This window comes from Monopterus albus, unplaced genomic scaffold (genome assembly GCF_001952655.1).
Source record: "Monopterus albus unplaced genomic scaffold, M_albus_1.0 scaffold14.1, whole genome shotgun sequence".
NCBI lineage: Eukaryota > Metazoa > Chordata > Actinopteri > Synbranchiformes > Synbranchidae > Monopterus > Monopterus albus.
Window position 1 is genome coordinate 2,196,521 of NW_018127894.1, and position 20,108 is coordinate 2,216,628.

Sequence of the window (20,108 nt, forward strand, 5' to 3'; positions counted from 1 at the left end):
TTATTTGCATTTTTCGCAGGTAGCCTTTCTTTTCCTTGTTTGTTCAAAACTGTGTGATTATGCATGTGCACAGTCATGTGTGTGTCAGTGCAGTTTCTGCCCATCTGTGTGTGCACGGTTCCACCGGTCTGATTTAGTGCTGTGATGCTGGTGGTGGTGTGCTCTGCAGGTGCATGTTCTTAACTGGGCTTTCTGTCCTGAGGAGCAGAAATAGGGGAGATTTCACAGGTTTTATGAGGCTGTCAAGGGGCTTATTTCTTGCTCTGTACTTTTCAACACCATTACCAGAGCTGTCAGTAACACTGTACTGTATATTAATAAAAATGGATTCTTAATATTTTTAACTAGGGCTACAACCATTGATTTTATAATAATTTACCGGTGATATGAACTGTCGCTTTGTCCATTTAGCATTTCAAAAGCCAAATCTATTACAATTCACTATGATAAACTGAGAAATGTAGCCAATCTTCAAAATGTAAAAGCTGAAACCGGATCTGTTCTGCCTATATTTCTTGAAAAATGACTTGTATCCCAAGGTGTCCTAACATTGTCAGGGGGTATATATAAAAATATATACAGTATATCCACATTTAGAGTCCGCTGAAACATTAGATTTCAGTTTGATGAAAGTATTGGATAGATTATTAACAAGTTAAAAGTAATTGATAAATTGTTGAAATGGATACAAACATTAGATAAAGAGTTGACATTAGTTTAAAAAAATAATCATTAGCCACCTTTAGCTAAATGTTTGTTAGGTTTTGAGCCATTTGTCATAAAAAGAAAATTAACTGTCTCAACTGTCATAAACACAAAACAAATGATTTAATTAGTGATCAGATACTGCTAGCTATAAAATGGTTGATACTACTGTAGCTCCTGCCATTAGTATTATGAATTCAAAACTGATTAAACCAGCTTTAAACACCGACAGCTGTCAATGAAGTTTAGATTTTTTGAGTCCATCTAATTTTTTGTACATTTTTCTTCTTGGAGATGATTGGTATATTTTCACTCAGCCTAAAAGTAAGAAATAGTGTAGTTTTTCCTGAGGAGATCAGCACAATTAGCCAAGGATATAAACCATTTTTGTTTGCTTTGTTGAACAAAGGGTCACATGACTTATGTGAAAGACATCTGTTTAGTATGGTCTGTCAGATATGCATTCCAGTGTATCTGAATATGAAAAGCAATTCATCAACAATGTTAAAGAAGGTTTTGTCTTTATCTTGCAATTGTACTGTACATAAACACTAAGATCTATGTGCAAGGAGTTGAAATCATCCTCACTGACTTCAGTTAGTGCAATTTGGATTCTGAAACTAATGAATCATCTTCCATTTTCATTGTTTGTCCTTGTGTTTTTCTGTGCGTGTGTGCTGGCGTATCTGCATTTCTCTGTATGTGAATGCATGTGTGCGTACGTGCCTATTTTGTTTAGCTGTGCCCACAGTACTGGCCAGAAAATGGAGTCCACCGCCACGGGCCGATCCAGGTGGAGTTCGTCTCTGCTGACTTGGAGGAGGATATCATCAGCAGAATATTTCGCATCTACAATGCAGCACGGGTATAGTGACACAGTGGGGTCATGCTTCAAAGAACAAATCCTGCTTTCATGTCAGCAGGTTGACATGTTGTTTTTCTGCTCTGCTGCCCATTTGTTATAACTTTTGTAACTTGTTTGTCTTCTCTGTGGTGATCGCAACAGCCAATTTATTCTGTGACTGCACACCTCACATGTCCATTCAAGCTGTGCAGAAGCAGGCTTTTCTGTTCCTTAACTATGCTACTGCACCAGTGATTGGATCGAGGTGTGATTGCCACAAGTCACATAGCTTTAAGACAGCTAGACATTTTTACATGTAGATAAAAGGGTAGGAACCAGGTTGAACTTGAACTTGAGTTTCCCATCAATTAACACCTTTTGGGTAGAACAGGAATCTGTTTCCCAGGGTTACCAAAACCACAAAAATCACATCTTCCAAGTTTCCATTTCCAAGTATATAAACAATTTTGTCTTTCATAGAGTGCACAGTAAACCACTTGTCTTTTCAAAGACAATATTCCTGTTTCCCTAAATCAGTGGTTTCCAGTCTGAGGGTTCCCACAAAACTAATAAAAGAAGAAGAGTTAATTAAAATGAACCTGAAGGGTTGCTAGATCATTAATGGGGTAGGAGGGAATTGAAAATGTATTTCTTTTACACCAAATTATATGCATTTCTCTGACTTTCTCTAATAACTCCTGTTTCTGTGGTTATTGGAATAGTTTTATTATTCAGATGAAACACCTAGAAAAATCACAAGGGGACAAGGTCATATGTACAGTAGTCATGTCATTTTAAACAGACAAACCTTAATGACTGTGAACCACTGCTCTACATCAACTTGTCCCCAGCCTTTCTGACCTTGTGATCCCCTAAAATGAACCATCATTCCTGGTGATAAACACAATCAAGGAGTCATTTTTTCTTGTCAGAGTAGACCTTTTAGAGAAGCCTGAAAAAAGTCTAATATTGTGTATTGTATTGTGAAATCTGTTTTTCTTTCTTATCTCTTTAATCATCTTGTGATTTATCGCTCCCAGTAGTGGGAACCACTACTGTAGATGATACAGAGATGTCTCTGTGACCAGTTTTTATAATGATAAAATTGTCAGTAAAACACTGTGACAGCATGTTTTGTGGATTAGCCAGACAAAGTGACAACTGCACAAGTTGTTAAACAAGTTTTTATCTTATTAGAGGAATAAATCTCATAGGAACAAATCTTATAGATACTGTACTGCTAGAATTACAGTACAGATTATTTACTGTATTTACTGTCATTTGGGTGCACTGACCCTTTAACTTTGAGCTACCAGACATCACTGATCATGCCTGCGTGACTTGCAGTCACCTGCGTAAACCCCTTAGTCCAACAGTCAGTCGCAGTTGTCAATAATCATTCTTCACAGTCACGTTTATAACAGCCTTTGGCCGGTAGACGCATCACCAGCATGTTAAGTGCAGTCTAATCACACATGATCACAAACAAGTGTTATTGATTGATTGTCTGTGTGTGATTTAGAGAGTCTGGATCTTTGATAGCTTAACCATCTGTCTCCAGCAGTAACTGTGCTCATCTGTCAAACCCGTCTATCTGCTCGGTCATTGGCTCAGTGACTCCTGGTGTCCTTATCCATCTCTTGTCCTACTTGTCCCATTTGAAGCTTAGCTTAGCCCTACTTCTTTACAGACTGATTGCATCTGTGCACAGTAGCGATTAACGCCCCCTGTGTGTATTAACGTGGGATAACCAGTGTGTCCTTCCCCTCCAGCCTCAGGACGGCTACCGTATGGTGCAGCAGTTCCAGTTCCTAGGCTGGCCCATGTACAGAGACACGCCCATGTCCAAACGCTCCTTCCTCAAGCTGATTCGACAGGTGGATAAGTGGCAGGAGGAGTACGAGGGGGGCGAGGGACGCACTGTGGTTCACTGTCTGTAAGTTTCCACAACATTCAGGGCAGGAGGAAGTTCAGGCATTGCTGGCTTTAACAATGAAACATCTCCATCTACTGACTGAAGAGCTTTACTGCACCTAAACAACTGAACCTCTTCAGTCCTCTGAGCTTTACTATCAGCCCTAATCTTTCTACATCAAACTAAGTATTATTTTAATGCAGCTTAAACTGTATTTCATTCACCCACTGTTCTTCTGTTACAACTCTAGGAATGGAGGCGGCCGCAGTGGGACGTTCTGTGCCATCAGCATCGTGTGTGAGATGCTTCAGCACCAGCGCTCTGTGGATGTTTTCCATGCTGTCAAAACACTGAGGAACAATAAACCCAACATGGTGGATCTACTGGTGAGGAGTCCTTTCAGCAGTTTGACACTTTTATCAGACTGGTCTAAAAATATACCGGATTTGTAACTTCCAGCGCTTTGTTGTGCTCTGTACAAAGTGTAAAGCTATCCTTTCTGAAAAATATGTGTGGCTTCAGGATGTGATTCTCTTTATATTCTACAGTATAACTTTATATTGATAAAGACCATTTGTTGTACAGAGTGTTCTAGTAGACTACTGTAAATGAGGCATTAATTATGATTTTCTTCTAAATCTATTCAATCAAGGCATTTTTTAAATGAGCCAAGTTTTCAGAATTTGCCTTTTTGTTATGCTAATTATATTAGTAAGATGTACATTTCCAGGTTTGAATCACCAAGAGAAAACCCAGCTTCACTGTCAGGCAAATGTTTTGCTGTCGTTTATTCAAGTGTAACACTGGTCATATGAAAATATGCACTACTAAAGCACAATATCACTTGACATGACGAGGGCCTTAAGGTTGGCCCAGTTTTAGGACCCTGTGTGCTGCAAACCTGGGGCCAGAGAGCACTGAAGGGTGTGAATACTGTATCCACTGATCAGCCATAACATTATGACCAGTTGGTTGGCACTTGTCACCCTGCAGCTCACTGTGCATCTTCTGTGCTTCCATAGTCCTACTGTCAGTACGAGCACAGATGTTCTACCACTCAGTGAAAAAACATATGTAAAAGGAGCGAAAACCATGGTTGTGATGATAAATTAGAGAGAATATTTTTAGACCAGTTCATTTTAATCACTTCAGTGGTCACATGTAATGGGTGATCAGTGTACAATGGGGAGCAGGGGAGGTGCTTCTCTTGTTTTATCCCCAGGCAGGTTGATCCTGCCATGTACATCTTTCTAATGTTTTTTCTGTTCTTTCTTGTCTCCTAGGACCAATACAAGTTTTGCTATGAAGTGGCACTGGAGTATTTGAACTCTGGTAACTCAGCGTTTATGTACCCACCAGAGACTTAAAGCTGGGGACATTACAGTCAACAGCAGTTCACGTGTGTGCATTGTGCTAAATGTGAGTGTTATTAATCTGGAGCGAGGTACTGTACACACACAACCGTACATGCAGCTCTTTTGACCAGCTCACTTCTTTTTTCTTCTACTTGTTCTTCTGGTCTTCAGTTGGTGTAGATGGGAAAAGGTAGCAGAGTTGTACAGTGTTAAATATCGCAGCCTGTTTTCAAGGAAGCCAGCAGGAGCACAATGAGTTTTCTTTTGCTCTGCAGTGAGTCACCTCCTCTCTGGATCCCTCCTTCTCTCCGTTTCTATCTCTCTCAGCCGTAATCCCGTGCTTGTTGCCTTGATCCTCACCGGATAACAAGCATTAAATACTCTCCAGTTTTCTGTGGAATGCAAATCACTGTAAATAATTTGTGTTCATTTTATTTTTTGCGTTTTCTGTTTTTTGCTCAGCTCATTATTAAAAGTCATTAAATGCAGGAGCTCAAAGCCTAAATGTTAATAAATGTCCTGTAAATTTATGACTTCTAGATGATTATTGCTTCATACTGTATGTTGGGGACAGCTGGCTCAGTCTACATCTGCTCACCTTATTTCCTGTACAGGAATCCAAAGCTTTATTTGCACTTCCATTCAATTCTTGTTGTGCATATTGTACATATTTCTGTAGATTATTTATTTACGGTATTTTTTTTGTGACTACCAGTAAGTGACAATCATATGTTCTATAAGTTTGGTTTATTGACTGTATTGTGTGCTTTTTTTGCCCATCGTGTATAACAGATCAGTTCCATTGTAAAGAAAAAATGATGCTATATAAATGTATCTACGGTATAAACATTGGATGATGTATATCTGCCTCTTTTCTGAGCCTTGAAAGATGATAGGAGGGGGACATCTGCTGAGGGGATGAGGAACAACACAATCATAACAGTCCTGCAGCCTTCGAAGGTGCCACTGTATTATAACTTGTCTTACTGTAAGTTTACTGTGATGGCTTTTTACAGTTTTATTCATATATTTATTTTGGTTTTAAGCATATTTGTTGAATAAATTTGAATGAATTAAATCCTTGCAGGTAACATTGAAAGGTAAGCTGTCTGAGTTTACAGTTCAGATTCTGTAAATTTGTCTAAGTGGGCAGCTTTTAATAGAGGTTTGATGAGAGTACCAAATGATTCATTATGATAATATTGACCAGTACAAGGCCAATATTAATACCTTAAAACACGAGAAAAATATATTATTGCAGCGCTTTCAGTCAGTATCATAAACTGGTTATTTATACAGTGTGTGCATAAAAAAAGGAATCTAAGATCTTATAAAAGGACCCGTTTGTGATACAGTATAAATACAAGTGCGCAGTTCACCGGTGCAACTCTGTGATTTTAATTACTGTGACAAAAATTGCAGTATTCATAGTGAAAAGTAATATCCTAATGTCATGTAAGCAAACTTAAGGTGATGTGATATTACCTTTGTGTTTATTACACAATAATGGGTTTTGTCACCAACAGAATGTGGACACAATAACCTAAACACAGACAAAAATACAATGTAATACAGCAGCCCTGCAATAAATACTACATCTATGAGGGATATTTTATTGGTTATATTATAAGATAAACTAAGATCAGATTCTTTGTCCTTGTACAAAAATACAATGAAACTCAGGTGCACTCAAGAAGTGGGTTCAAATAAAAAAAGATAAATAAGTGTATTAAAACAGATAATAGATAAATAAATCCTCATATTCATCACACTTTAAACACCATAATATGCCAGCATTTTTATCATACACTCATTGCCAATGCATGAAGTGAAAAAAAGTCAATTTCACATAATGAGAAAAGTGCTGATAAATTATTGCACATAAATTTGTATTATATTTTTTAATATTTAATATTATACAGGTGTTACATTGGCTCCAAGGGGATTCTGAGAGACTGTAGTGTGTGTGAGGGGGCCTTGTTTTTTTATAGTTGTGCAGCCTGAAATCAGTGAGTTCTTATCTTTGCAGGCACCGAAGATCACTTAATGGGGACCAGAGGGTGGTCTCCATGACATAGTTCATCAAATTTTACATAAACAGAGGGGTGTAAGGTAAGATTAGAACAAGCATCAACTTTGGTTACGGTTAGGAAAGTAGTGGTTCTGGTTAGGGTTAGTGCTGGAGCACCCCTCTTCAATGGCTGGCTGTGCCATTGTACTCTGAGCCGTGGACCTCTGTCATCATAAGTTAAACCTGTGGTGATCTTGAGGTGTTGTTTGACAGTGACTTACAGTTTGAGAAGCAGATTAACGCTGTTATGAAGTCCAGTTTTTTCCAATTGCGATTGTTGAGTAAAATGAGGCCTTTTTTCCCATTAAACGATTTTGAAATTGCAGTGCGGGTGTTTGTTAGTTCTAGGCTTGACTACTGTCATTCACGGTATTCTGGAGTCAGTAAATCGCTTCTTTCATCTCTCCAGTTGGTTCAAAATGCTGCTGCTCATAACTGACAAATTCATATAATTATGAGCATATCTCACCTGCACTGGCTTCCCTTTACTGGTTCCCTTCAGAAATGAATTTAAGTAGTAATTTTGAAATAACATAAATGGGCAAGTTTGAGGGGAGGGGCAAGGTTAATCGGGTCTTGAAAAGGGGTTTTCAGGGGCATTTAAGGGCATTCTGTCTCTGGCTGAGAATCTGAGGTTAATCGCTTGGTTAAGCAGTGATTAGGTGTTGAGGGGTATGCTTGTCTGTTTAAATTAGCTTCTGAGCCTGATTAAACTGTAATTTCCAATGACCTCCCCCATCAGGATTCAGTACTGTCCAAAAAGACAGTTTTAATGATGTAATTTAAGTTTTATACAAAAACTGTCTATTTCTAAAGAACTAGAAACCAGCAAACATCCTTAAACAATAGCAAAACATAATGAAACATATCTTCATGAAGATATAACTTGAAGAAAATAGGAAAATTGTACACTTAATATTGAGTTTTTATAAAGTATCATATTTCCAAAAAAGTCAGAATACAAACAAGTATAAGTTTATAGAGTAACCTGTATAAGTTTGTCATGAAGTAACAATTTAGAATACAAAAACTAATGGCCACATTGTTCTAACTTGCCTCTCACATACTAAAGTTTATTTCAAAACACGTGACCAACAGAGGTTTGATCGGTTTTTTCACTGGACTAAAAAAATTGATCATTCCACATGAACTTTTTTTTTTTTTTTAAATCACAAGAAGTGCCTCTATCTGACATTAGAATTTCTTTGGATGTCATATATCCTCTTCCTTCATGAAACGAGCAGAAAAGCAGTTTGTAAACATTCAGAGGAGCAGCTCAAAAATCTGTCCATCAGATCACATGTGCTGCCAGGTTTTATCCACTGACTGAATATGCTCTTTGGCCTTCATCCTGAGGGCTGCAATGCTGGAACTCCTGTCATCCTCCATCGGGTATTTATCACTAAAACTGGGAGGGCACTGGTAGGGAGGCGGGCCCATGGGCAGCATACCTTGGACCATACCAGGTGGGGTGTTGAGGAAGCTGTGGCTTGGATAGGAAGGCTGCAGGCCCTGTGGTGAGCCTATGAACCCTGGGATTGCATGGATGGACGTGGCACTGGAGATGGGCGAGGTGAGCCAGGGATCCAGAGGCATTGGGTTGGCCACTGGACCCACGCTGGGAGGTAAAGGAGGGCGACTGAAGGATAGCATGGTGGAATCATGGAGCTTCATGGTGCTAGTGTCCATCTTTTCTTGACGTCTCCATTTGGCCCTTCGGTTCTGGAACCACACCTGGATGGAGGTGGAGCAAGAATCCTGCTATCAGAGGTGAAAAGTAACTAAGTACATTTACTCAAGCACTGTACTTAAGTAACAATTTGAATACAGGACTATTACTTGTAACAGAGTATTTTTCCACTCTTGTGTTGCTACTTAAGTAAACAGTATGAGTACTACTTCTACCACCGCATGCTATAAAAAAAAAAAAACCTATCTGGCTGTCTAGGTAGAGCAGAAGTCAGAAACATTCAGATTCACTTTGGTGTCCACAACTTCCATTTAAAACAGTTTTCAGCCTTAATATGTCCCTGGAGTCAATGATATGTGTCTGCCTTAGTTACCATTCAGAGTTAGTACCTGTATTAAAGTGGATTCAGAGGTTGGACCAGCGGTCTAGAAACATGAATTTGGAGGTTTGAGCAGTAGCTTTATGAAAGGTGTTGTTAAACTTTATGTGTTTTTAAAATGGACGATTCTGGGTGCAAAAAAGAAATTATGTGAGAATTAAATGGGGTATGTTGGATTGTTAAGATATCACGTAGCCTTTACCTGAACTCGAACCTCAGGCAAGTTGAGCTTCATTGCCAACTCTTCGCGGCTGTACACATCTGGGTAGTGGGACTTTTCAAAGGCCCGTTCCAGCTCATGAAGTTGATATGTGGTAAAAGTGGTACGGTTTCTTCTGTGTTTCTTTTTAGTGTGCTCTTCTTCTTTTATGGTGTCTAGAGACGTCTCAGCAGTATCCACTTCCTTCTGCATTTCACTTGTTTCTCCATCAAAGCTGTCAACGGAGTAAAGGTCAGATTCTAGAATAGAGAGGATTTAGTAAGATTCCAGTTTTCTAATTTCATTAATCATGTTAGGACAAAGAATAATATATTGTGTAGCTGCTTTTTCTCACTGTGAACGGCAGAAACAAAGCTGAACTTAATGTAAATAGCACTCTTCATGGTATCTGTTGAAGCTGAACTTACTGTAAATAGCACTCTTCATGGTATCTGTTAACACCTATCAAAATTAATATAATGCTTTAAACAATGAACTCATGTGCAACTGGTACTGTAGTCTATGAAACCAGTAATCAGGCCTTACATTTTGGCAACACTACCATCTTGACTAATCTTATTTGGCAAAGTTACAGTAAGTCAAGGATGTGAGGACAGCACCAGCTAAAAGAGCCATCAAGGATCTTTAAAGATGTAGGACTACTATCTATTTTAAACCACAAAGGCTAACCTCTCAGCCAAGGAGTCCATCAGTTTAGAGACAACCAGTTTTGTGCATTACCCTACCTATAGTACTACTTAAATTAATTACATTATGACATATAAGTGAATATTTGGGAGATGACACCAAAAAGCTCCTTTTGATTTTCCAACTACAACTTGTTTGATATTTATTCACTTTACATTGTTCAAAGATTTTGACAGCATAAAAATTGGGCCAAGCATTTCTCGGAGTAATTAACAGTCAAATCTTATGTGATTTTTTTATGCACACACTGTTCAGTCAGTTGTGTTGGGTATGAAATTGTGACATAGTGGAGATCTAATTCCACTTGTTTCACGGTTAAAGATAATGTCTCCTAAATTTATTACGATCCTGGGGAAGTGTATCGGAGAATTTGTGCACCCAACAATAGTTTATCTGATGAAAAAACTCACTGTGATAGGAAGACTGCTGGGAGCGGTAACCCAGTTCTGGAATGTGTCCATAGGGGTCTGAAGGGACCTGCTTGTCACGGTGCTGTTGGTTCTCTCCATTGTCTTTCTGGCTGTCATCATTTCCTACTGAAGGGAGTAAAGAGTCCTGGTCTTTAGTGAACCCCAGTATGACATTGATACTGTGGACCCTGCCTCCACTGCTCAACCCAGCACCTTTTGCCATGTCATAGTTGTCCATGCAACTATCGTCCATTATTCCCAGGGTATCCATTGACAAATGCATCCGAGCCTTTGGAGACACCTCCGCTCTTCTGTGTCAGAAAAAAATCAAAACAGTATCAAGTGAAATAAGGTAAAGCAGCTGTTGCACAGAACTGTTGTTCTGCTTCACGTGCACAAGGGGCAGATTTATGTCAAGCGTTAGGCCAAAAGAATGAGAGAAAAGAAAAAAGGCATAACAAATACACCTTCATGTTTTTCCACCACAAGAACCTTCATAGACACTATTAATGAAGCTACTCTTGGACAATGCTTCTCTTACTGATGCATTATGGATACTCATACTGTGCATCAATCGATGTCATAATTAACAAAATGCACAATAAAGAAGTGCATAAAGTAATCTTACCTTTCTTCAGGTTCCTACCACAGGTTATGCTATGCACATGGTGCCTCTGTGGTCCATAAGTAGACGACTGACACTAACACATCTATTGTAGGGACTCGCTGTTAAGTCCTTAAAATCCCCTGCACACAAGAGAGCAAGCACATGTAATGTCTCTGTTCTGACAAACTCTCCTTAACCACACAAGACACTAAAGCTTGTAGGGTAATGGTAGTAAAACTAAAGGGTTTAAGAGGTTTATTAATTGGAATCCTTCCCCTTTAAGAATGACTGACAGTTGTTTTCTGGTCAAGTAATTGCTCCAAATGTCTCCTGCATTCAGACCACAGAGGGAGGCCATTGCTAATAAAGCGTCAACAAAACTTTCTTTGAGAAAATCTATTGTCTGAAAGATAATGACTTGTACTGGGTGTTTTCACTAATCCCTTCATTATAGAAAATGTTAGGGGGACAGACAGAAATGGACTTGAATGGCTATACACAGCAAAGACTTGTTATTAAATAGTTTCAAGTATGCACTTAAGTCTTTATGAGTACTAATACGTTTGGAATGGCAAACTTAAATAATACATTGAAATAAAACAAAGAAGTGAATCATTTATGGTTCAAAGCTAATTTGATTATGTTACATTGTTTTGTGAAAAAGGAATAAGCAGTGTTATGGTTATTTCCTATTTAAGGAATGTTGTCTCATTATACCGAATAAATAAATAAATAAATAGTACACGGCAAATAAGATGTACTGTACAATAATAATAGATGTTTTAAGTCTGTACCAGAGGGGCCAACAAGAAATCAAACAAGCAATAAGTTTAAAGGTGTATTAAGTAATATTTTTACATATTGTCTGATAAATTAGACAGGGCATGGTGTCTCTGAGGTATTCTAGCCCCTGACATGACAGTGTTCCACTTAAAGTTCTTCTGTTGTTACTTCAGCTTTTCTACCCTAGTAAAGGTTAAAAGAACTGTGAGTAATCATTTCACACACCCAGGTATGAAGGACCTCTCGACCTCTCAGTGTTATTTTGCACAAACAGAGAACAAAGAAAGAAAAGGACAGGGTTAACATCAGTTTGGCTTTGCGCATGTTGTGTGTATGTAGTTTAAGAAAACAAATGTTTCAAAAATGCAAAGTGTCTTAAAAGACAAGTTTTCATGAAGTCTTAAGCTTCAACTAAGTCACACTAAGAGCGTGCTGAATTTTATTATATTATGCTATTATCCTTTTAAAGGTATAGCATTGAATATTGTATGTGAAGATGGTAGAAAAACCTTTTGAATTACCCTTTCACATGTATCAAAGACCACAGCGAGGGTCTTCCATCGATGCATACGCACAGAAATGTTGCACTTGTTTTCATGACTGACATATGACTAAGCAGCTGAGGACTTTCATTAAAGACATCTGTCTTGCCAGTGGTTTTTATGAGAAGAATGGCTGTGTCCTACAGTAAGTGGTTTTGGCTAAACACCTTTTCTTGGTTGTCAGGGTAAAGGAGAGACTGCAGAGCCTATTTCTTTTGACTGAAGGAATGAAATAACAAATTTGTATTGTAGGTTGCTGCTATATGATGACAATAAAATAAGCCAGGCCTTTGGGGTGTTTTATGATATGTATGTAGTTTTGAAATAACTGGTAGTTTTGGTTTTCTATTCAGATGTAATTCAGATATTTCTGATGTCCTTTTATGTTTGGGCCACTTCATTAATTATGAATATTTATATGACACTTGCTAGATGACCCTAATATGACCCAAGTCATAGACAAAGAAAACTGCTAATCATTTTATCACATTAATATATTAAAGCTTTCCCTCTTTGCTTGTTTCCCCATTATCCTAATTGAGTACCAATTGGTTAAGAGGGTGCAGCATAGCTATCAAGCTCCTTAGTTTTATCAGAAGGCAATTTAAGTCCCTGAGATCCTATTAGGAATAAAGCAGCTAATGTTTAAAGGCGCTGTGTCAGCTTACAGGGGAAAGGGGGATGGTAAGCAGCAGGTGACATGAAGAAGATGGAAAGGGAGGGTAAAAGGCTGAGAACGAACACGTGATCAGTTCAAGCTGAAGGAAAAGCCGACTGTCACATCTTTAACAGTTGTAGATGCTAGTTCATGATAGTTTTATCTAAGATTGTTAATAAAATTTTACTTTGGAAGGACATTAAACTGATTTAACCACTTATTAGATATAATTGCAGCGGGATTTGGCAGTTTTACAGAGTGTACAAATATGTGTGTTTTGTAATGTAATGTGGTAGGTGGGCTTAATGCTAATTGGTCTGGGTGTGGTGTCGCACCTGATATCAGTTTGATGAAGTCTAGATTTATATGTCAGGTCACAAACAGAGAAAAGGTTCAACTTTATAATCATAAATTAACAATACCGAGCCAAGCTGCTCTGGAGCTTCCTCGTGGTTGCCTTTTCTCTGTCACTGTGGCCTGTGCTTTTGTTCTCAGTGTTTCCACATTAATGTTTTGAAGTTTCTTGTGGCCTGACTCATTGGTCTTCTCCTCTTCCTCATTTTCACCCACCAGAGGTCCTCTCACTCCCATTCTGTGAAAGAACATATCAAATATTAACACATTCACAGTTACAGTGAGACGTGTCTCCTGATGATACATAATGTTTCCTCAGCACTGCACAATGAACTTACATCTGGAAGTGTGTGTTTATCTCTCAATGCCACTCTTAGATTTGCCCTCAGCCTTTCTTATGGTGAAGTCATTGTCGCACTGAATCCTGTAGAACGCACATTATATGTAAGACCGTCAGTGACCGAAAGTACAACACTTACTGTGCTGTGTAGTCACAACAAAGCATTTTGTCTGCTATTTAAATATACAGTAAAATACCATTCATTAGCAAGCGATTAGATTTAAAATTGTAATATGTTACATTACTCTTCAGCTGCATAGTCATTTTTACCTTTACATGTATTTAATATATAAATTGTATGAATATTTTTAGATTTTTGAATGCATCCCATATCTCTGTATCCTCACTTTGCCTTCTCGAAGAAGCCCAAAGCCCAAGCAAGTGCATCCACCTACCATAAGAAGAGTGTCTTAAAAGGTTGAAGGGTAGACAGAGAAGTAGGTGGCTTTCAGTAAAGCTTTCCTTAAAGATCAGCAGCATGTCAGAATTACCATATTACAGTAAGCTGTTAGCAAAGGAAAGCGATTCACACCTGATCATGTTATCCATCTGGTGTTATTTATTTTTTCTTTGTGCTTGTACAGTACTTCATCATCACTTTTTTACAATATGAGTGGTGGCATAAAACACCTTGTGGTTGCACTGTACTGAACAGTAGACTTTAACTTAAGCAGAAAAGGAACACCTGTCCAGAATTACCTGTCTGGCCCGGAAGAATTTAACTTGCGTCATTTGCGTTTTAAACCCACTTCTGTAAGTATGCCTGCAGTAACGCTGTCATTAACTGTAGGGCAGTTTCTATGTTGGTACTAGATTTGACCCTTGTCTATTTAAGGGCAGTCTGCTCAGGCCCTGACCCAGTTTTAGTAAGATTAGATGCATCGAGAGCTGTGGCTTGGCACAGATCCCTGGCCTAGATGCCTTCACTTTATTCCCCTCCACTTCCGTGCAGGCGATACACAAAAATGATCTTGGCGTTTCCTGAGATGTGTGCTTTGTCAGACACACAAACCTTTAAGAATTTCACAGGAACAGCGAAGGCAAAGTCACTGAAACTCACTGTGCCTTCTATAATCTGAAACTGTAGATATTGTCTTTTATTTTGCATCAATAATAACAAAATGATGATTCTTGTAGCTCATCTTTAATAATAATCTGTTGTTTTAACAGCCGGCCCCTATAGTTTTAACATAATGTGTTCTAGAAAAAGACAAATAGAGGGCTATCCTGCTCAAGAAATAATAAAGATGCAGGTTATTTTTCACACTTTCTTAGTGAATCCACCAAATTTAAACTTGAAAACTGTCTTGAACACCTTATGCCACTTTAATTTATGAAAAAGTAACATGACATTCTCACACAGGCTGCCACATTTTCACATACACTACAAGACTTTAACTCCATTACAATTTGCCTTTTTACTTAATGAAAGAAAATTAACACATCAGTATTACTTGAGTTTGTAAGGTGATTAAATAATTATTGTTTTAAAGTGCACTGGCTAAGAGACATGTTTAATGGTGGCTTCTTGAAACCGAGCCCTGACAAATTATTGCACACAGTCTAATCTGCTTCTCGGGCTAATGTGAGCCTAAAGGAAATAAACCCCCACCTAAAGCTGCCATTTAAGCTTTGTTTGCATCCGTTGATGTCACACATCTGAGAGCTAATACACACCTACACACTTGTATAAAAAGAAAAAATCAAATAAAATCAGCTCTAGTTAAGTGGTATCTGAATAACTATTATGTTAGTAACATATTGTATTAGATTTTGTAAAACTAGAGTTGAATAAACAATAATTCCCAAGTATTTGTGTTTTGCTATAATTTATGGCCCACATACTGCATCTCGGTCGGCCTTGCTGAGTATAATGGGTTTCATCTTGTAATCTTGTGACAATACGTACAGTAACACTGTAAAAAAAAAATCACTGTGATGAACAGTTTCCTAAATGGAGGGATATTATCATATATATAGACTTCTATTAACTATAATACATTAATTCAGACACAATACATGTTTGTCATAATGCTCTCACCTGAGTCTACAACAAATCCTTTTTTTATGGAACACTCTATCACCATCTAGTGGCAAGAAAGTCAATAGTAAAATTGGTTTAGCTGTCTACTGTATATTCACCTTCTGCCAACTGTACTTGTTCTGTGGGAAAGCAAATGCTTTTAGTCACATGTCTTGGTGAATCTGACTATTTCAGTGCTGTGCAAAGTAGCGTTAATAATAGAAAACTGTAACAACACCCAAAATGCATGTTGTTGTCAAGCAGTCAGTGGCAGGAGATGAATAGGAAACTGTGACTGCTCCCAGTGTACTTGAGTGTAATGCCGGAGAGATGTGACTGTGCTTACTGACATCACCCAGAGCTCAGTGCAGATGTGAGGAGGGAGGGGGGAGAATGGTGGGTGTGAGCATCACAGCTAACAGAGGAGGGGAATTCATTTGAAGGAGGGGTTTCATCAAGGGTGAGAGAGCTTAAAAGAAATGGTGAGAAAAAAGCGAGAGAGAGAAACAGCATGTGTGAGGGAGGAAGATGCTGTTGCCAGGGAACAGTGGTGAAGTAGAACGTCCATCTTTTCCAGCTCATAGGAGGAAAAAAACATGCTCCGTCATGGATGCAAAATGGACTGAATGCAAGGAGGAGAAAAACAGCTGATCCTGACTCCGAGCAGCCAAAGAGAAGGTAGACATGTGTGATTACATAACCATCATAACACGCTCCCATAGGGGTGACATCATCACAGCAGGATTAGAGCCTGGGGTGGAGAGGATGAGGGTAGAGGGGGGAATTCAGCAGAGAAAAGCAGAGGTAAATATGCGGCAGAGAGAGAGAGACTGGTCAGAATGGGACAAGCTAAAATCACAGGGTGAGGATTATCTTTTGCCCAAAATGCAGCGTGGGTTGTAACTGGCAGAGGAGACTGAAGAGATGACAGCAGGATTGTGTTTGCTGTGTGATGATCCTGACTCTCCTAACCGTTCTCCTCCACATAGGAGGACACGATTTCTCTGTCTTCATCAGCAGAATCAGGAAACTGTAAGCATCATTCATCATCCCAGGTTCTGAGCACATAGGTGTCCCACTTGCAGATGTAAACAGTCATGACCCTCACTCTGCTCAGGCAGCTCTAAGAAGGAGGACGCAAAACCAAAAGGAGAATCTGGAAGAAAAACTGGGAAGCGTTCAAAACAGCAAAGAGGAAGTCTTCCTAATTATAGTATGTAAGTACCCTGCCGTTTACATCAGTCATGACGTTTTCTAATTACAGCTGGATCAAGTGATTTTCTTCTGGGCAGCTTGTACCTGTACTGTATCAGGCACAAAGGGCAAATTCACAATCAGTGACATAATATTTATGGCTGTTTCTTTCTGCTTCTGGTTCAGTTGTTTTTATTTTTCAGATGAGTAAAGGATGTCACTTGTGTCTAATAGCTTCTCTGCTTTTAGACACATACTGTATAAAGACCCTGTAAATGAGTCTTTTCAATCAGCCTCTTAATGCAAGTACTAGGATCCTGCCATTTTTAGCCAGAGTTAAAACATTCTTGGTTATTTATTACAATACTATACAATATTTATGCATTTCATTATGTCTCTGTGCCTTTCTTACTGGTTTGAAGTATCTGGAAATTTGAATCAGATTCAGATGACTTTTTGAGGTTAGTTGGTCACTATCAATCAAATCTGACTGACTGCCCTTAAAGGCTTTTGACATCACTGTCTGCTTGCCTGTAGATTGCGATCAGATGAGCTGTGATAACAGTGGCTTTGTTGATGCTTATCTTTAAGCTGCAAGCCATGTAAATGATTTTATAATAGAGGACAGAACACTGTGATGTTTTACTTAAGTGGAAGCTCTGCTGCTTCACTTACTGTATATTTTGCCTACTGTATAAGCACAAGTATAGCATCTGCATCTTGCACATTTGCAGCAACTTATTTTCCATATCTGAGTCAGAGTAATAGGTGTTTGCTTAAACGTACAGTAGATTGCAGTGAATAGCTCAAAAGAGTTTAGGAAACGAAGGCTGCTCTGCCATTTGGACACAAATCCTTGCCAAACATGGGCTGCTGTGACATTAGTTTGTGTCAGTCATGAGTTCAGCTGAGCCCTGGCAACAACATCTGTACCGACAACAAACCACACACCAATCTACTGTTTCCATGTGAATTTTCCAATTTTTTCTCAGGCCTTGTTTGTTTATAATCTAGCAGGGAAAATAGTCAGTTTGTTTCAGCCTCCTTTTTAAAGGATTATCTGAGTGTGAGAACAGAGGGAGGTGACTCAACTTGTGATTTAGCCAGAAGAGTTTTATTAAAGTTGAGGTTAAAGAATTCTTCATCACGTTCATAAAAAATGCAGCTTTCTCATTAGATGGATTCCCTGTAAACACGTTACCACTCTCATCTATCTTGTAAAACCCAGTTACAACACAGCAGCCTGAGGTCCTGTGCTTTTTAGTCCACAGTTCCTTTTTCATATGGGCTCTGATGTGTCTCGCTATAACACATCAGTGTCATGGACTGCTCTAACGTCTGCTGCAGCATAAACTCTGACTGGAATAGGGTTTCAGGTTATGCACAGTTTCGATATGAGACACACACGTGATGCCCCCATTGTGCATGACTGATCTTTGTATGGCATCCCTAAAGATGGGACACTGTCCAGCATCACACTACATACGATACCAAGAAAAGGACATGCAGTGCTGGCTAGAGACTTTCTGATGCAGTTGTGTAATAAATGTAGATCACTGCTGGCCTTGTGGCAGCTTATATGATTTGCTTGTATTTCCCTAAAGGGCTATATGAGCAATGTGATGTTTTATTTTTGTGTCCTCCCACAGGGTTGTAGGGGAGGAAAACCCAGTGGCTTTTTATTACTCTAACCCTAACTGTGCAGCAATTACCCAGGACTGCACTTGAGAATTGGAGATTGCAGATTTTATCGTTGTTGTCCTGTATATTCCAACTATCAGATGTCAAATTTGTTATGTTTGTTAGTTTTAGTTCTTGAGGCCCAAAGACATCAGCCTGATGGCATGACCTGGAACTCACTGACCAAAGGATGTTGTGGATGAAATAACAGGTTTTAAACTTTTGACAAAATCAAAAAATTTTGATTGAAAAATGATGATCAGAACTGAAGGACAATACACTGAGATATACAAAGTTTTGTGTTCCACTCCAAAAGCACTAAGTACTACATTTCCCATGTTTCAAGCAGTGTCTTTCATTAAACCCTCTCTGCTTGGCACACACTCACGTCTTTCAAACTCCAGACATTTAGTTTGTAACCTAGACTTTATGTAGCAAGTCCAAAGTCTCAAGTCAAAATTCACATCATCCTGATGATTTCACCAGGATTAAGTAACATGTCTAAAAATGGGTGGAGTTCCCCTTTAAGACAGCTTTAAGTATATATGTTTTAACATTTGGTTTCCTACTGAATGGCATTGTTTCATCTGTTTGTCAGCCTCAGTGAGCTGAAGCCCGTCCTTCTTGGCAGATGATGGGTACAACAGAGGCTACTTTACGCATGGACAGCATGGAAGTGAAGGACGAGTGGCAGGATGACGACTTCCCCAGGTATTCCTGTGAGAGTTAGTCTGTGTATGAGTGGGAGAGTATGTGTGTGCAGTCTGTCTGATTTGTGCCCAGGCTTTGACAAACAGTCTGGGGCAATGATGGAAAATCGGTCACGTGTGTTTAATACTAAAGGGTAGCAGGTGTGTTCTTTCCTCGGTGTGGTCGTCATGTGTTACGTGATGAGGCTGTGTCATGTCAGTGAACAAAACAACAGGCAGCACAGATAGAAAAGAAAACACACCACAGTGTCCAGCAATGGAAAACAGTCAGCCACCCACACTCTCACAGGCAAGGGTCATTTCTACAGCGGAACAGATGTATTTGTTAAAAATGAGCAGAGGAAACAGATTATTCAAGGACAAAGAGTTTATTCACAATGAGATTATGGCCAGTATGTTGCATACTATTGTTCCTGTTTACTACTAACCTCTGCTAGTCATCTTCAGATATAATATAACAAGTAGAGTAAATCCTCATATGTGCTATAGTTCTTTATGTATAGTAATAATTACTATCGCAGTCAGTGGAGCCCTGTAGAGAAACGTGCTTTTAAATAGTTTTTCTTTTCCCCACTATTCCGCTGTTGAATACCTATTGGTGCTGTCTTTAACTTACCTCTACAAAGCTTCAGACAGCATAATAACACCAATTACCCCAGCAGCTCTGTCAGCTAGCCCATGCTGGTGGTGTTAAAGGGTGTGTTAGTGTGTGCGTGCTTGCCTGTGTCTGTGTCTTCCTCTGTCAGCTGTGTTTGTGTGAGCGCTATCTACAATAATCTAACCCTGTCGTTCCCTGGCAGGGTTCAGCTGTGTTATTATAATGCCAGAAGGGGACTCGATAATTATTGGTGTTGCTTTCTCAAACAACACATATTGTTTCCAAGACAAACTGTAATTACATCACAGTTGAGTGAAAATGCTGCTTATATATATATATATAT

The 20,108-nt window shown here is 38.9% G+C and overlaps 3 protein-coding genes across 20 annotated transcripts in view; 2 read left to right on the forward strand and 1 right to left on the reverse strand.

Moving 5' to 3' along the window:
* The window catches only part of LOC109955347 (protein tyrosine phosphatase receptor type M), a 156,961-nt gene extending 151,290 nt beyond the window's left edge, over positions 1 to 5,671 (forward strand). For 11 of the 13 annotated variants that reach the window (XM_020591426.1, XM_020591425.1, XM_020591427.1 and 8 more), the window contains 4 exons: positions 1,445 to 1,570; positions 3,322 to 3,485; positions 3,715 to 3,850; positions 4,748 to 5,671. In XM_020591426.1, coding sequence (XP_020447082.1) covers positions 1,445 to 1,570; positions 3,322 to 3,485; positions 3,715 to 3,850; positions 4,748 to 4,831 — 510 coding nt within the window. In that variant the 3' untranslated portion in view covers positions 4,832 to 5,671. The remainder of the gene's footprint in view (positions 1 to 1,444; positions 1,571 to 3,321; positions 3,486 to 3,714; positions 3,851 to 4,747) is intronic. The other 2 variants (XR_002274253.1, XM_020591430.1) reach the window with 2 other exon arrangements.
* Positions 5,672 to 8,186: 2,515 nt separating this feature from the next.
* On the reverse strand, positions 8,187 to 10,559 carry LOC109955463 (retinal homeobox protein Rx2-like). The gene is made up of 3 exons (XM_020591642.1): positions 10,277 to 10,559; positions 9,162 to 9,418; positions 8,187 to 8,624 (listed from the first exon to the last, which is right to left on the reverse strand). The coding sequence occupies exons 1-3, from the start codon at positions 10,557 to 10,559 to the stop codon at positions 8,187 to 8,189; spliced, it is 978 nt and encodes a 325-aa protein (XP_020447298.1).
* Positions 10,560 to 16,071: 5,512 nt separating this feature from the next.
* The window catches only part of LOC109955460 (caytaxin-like), a 10,905-nt gene continuing 6,868 nt past the window's right edge, over positions 16,072 to 20,108 (forward strand). Inside the window, exons 1-4 of one of the 6 annotated variants that reach the window (XM_020591637.1) lie at positions 16,072 to 16,261; positions 16,573 to 16,615; positions 16,701 to 16,800; positions 19,056 to 19,168. In XM_020591637.1, coding sequence (XP_020447293.1) covers positions 19,089 to 19,168 — 80 coding nt within the window. In that variant the 5' untranslated portion in view covers positions 16,072 to 16,261; positions 16,573 to 16,615; positions 16,701 to 16,800; positions 19,056 to 19,088. Of the gene's footprint in view, positions 16,262 to 16,339; positions 16,801 to 19,055; positions 19,169 to 20,108 lie in introns of those variants that run through there. The other 5 variants (XM_020591638.1, XM_020591635.1, XM_020591639.1 and 2 more) reach the window with 5 other exon arrangements.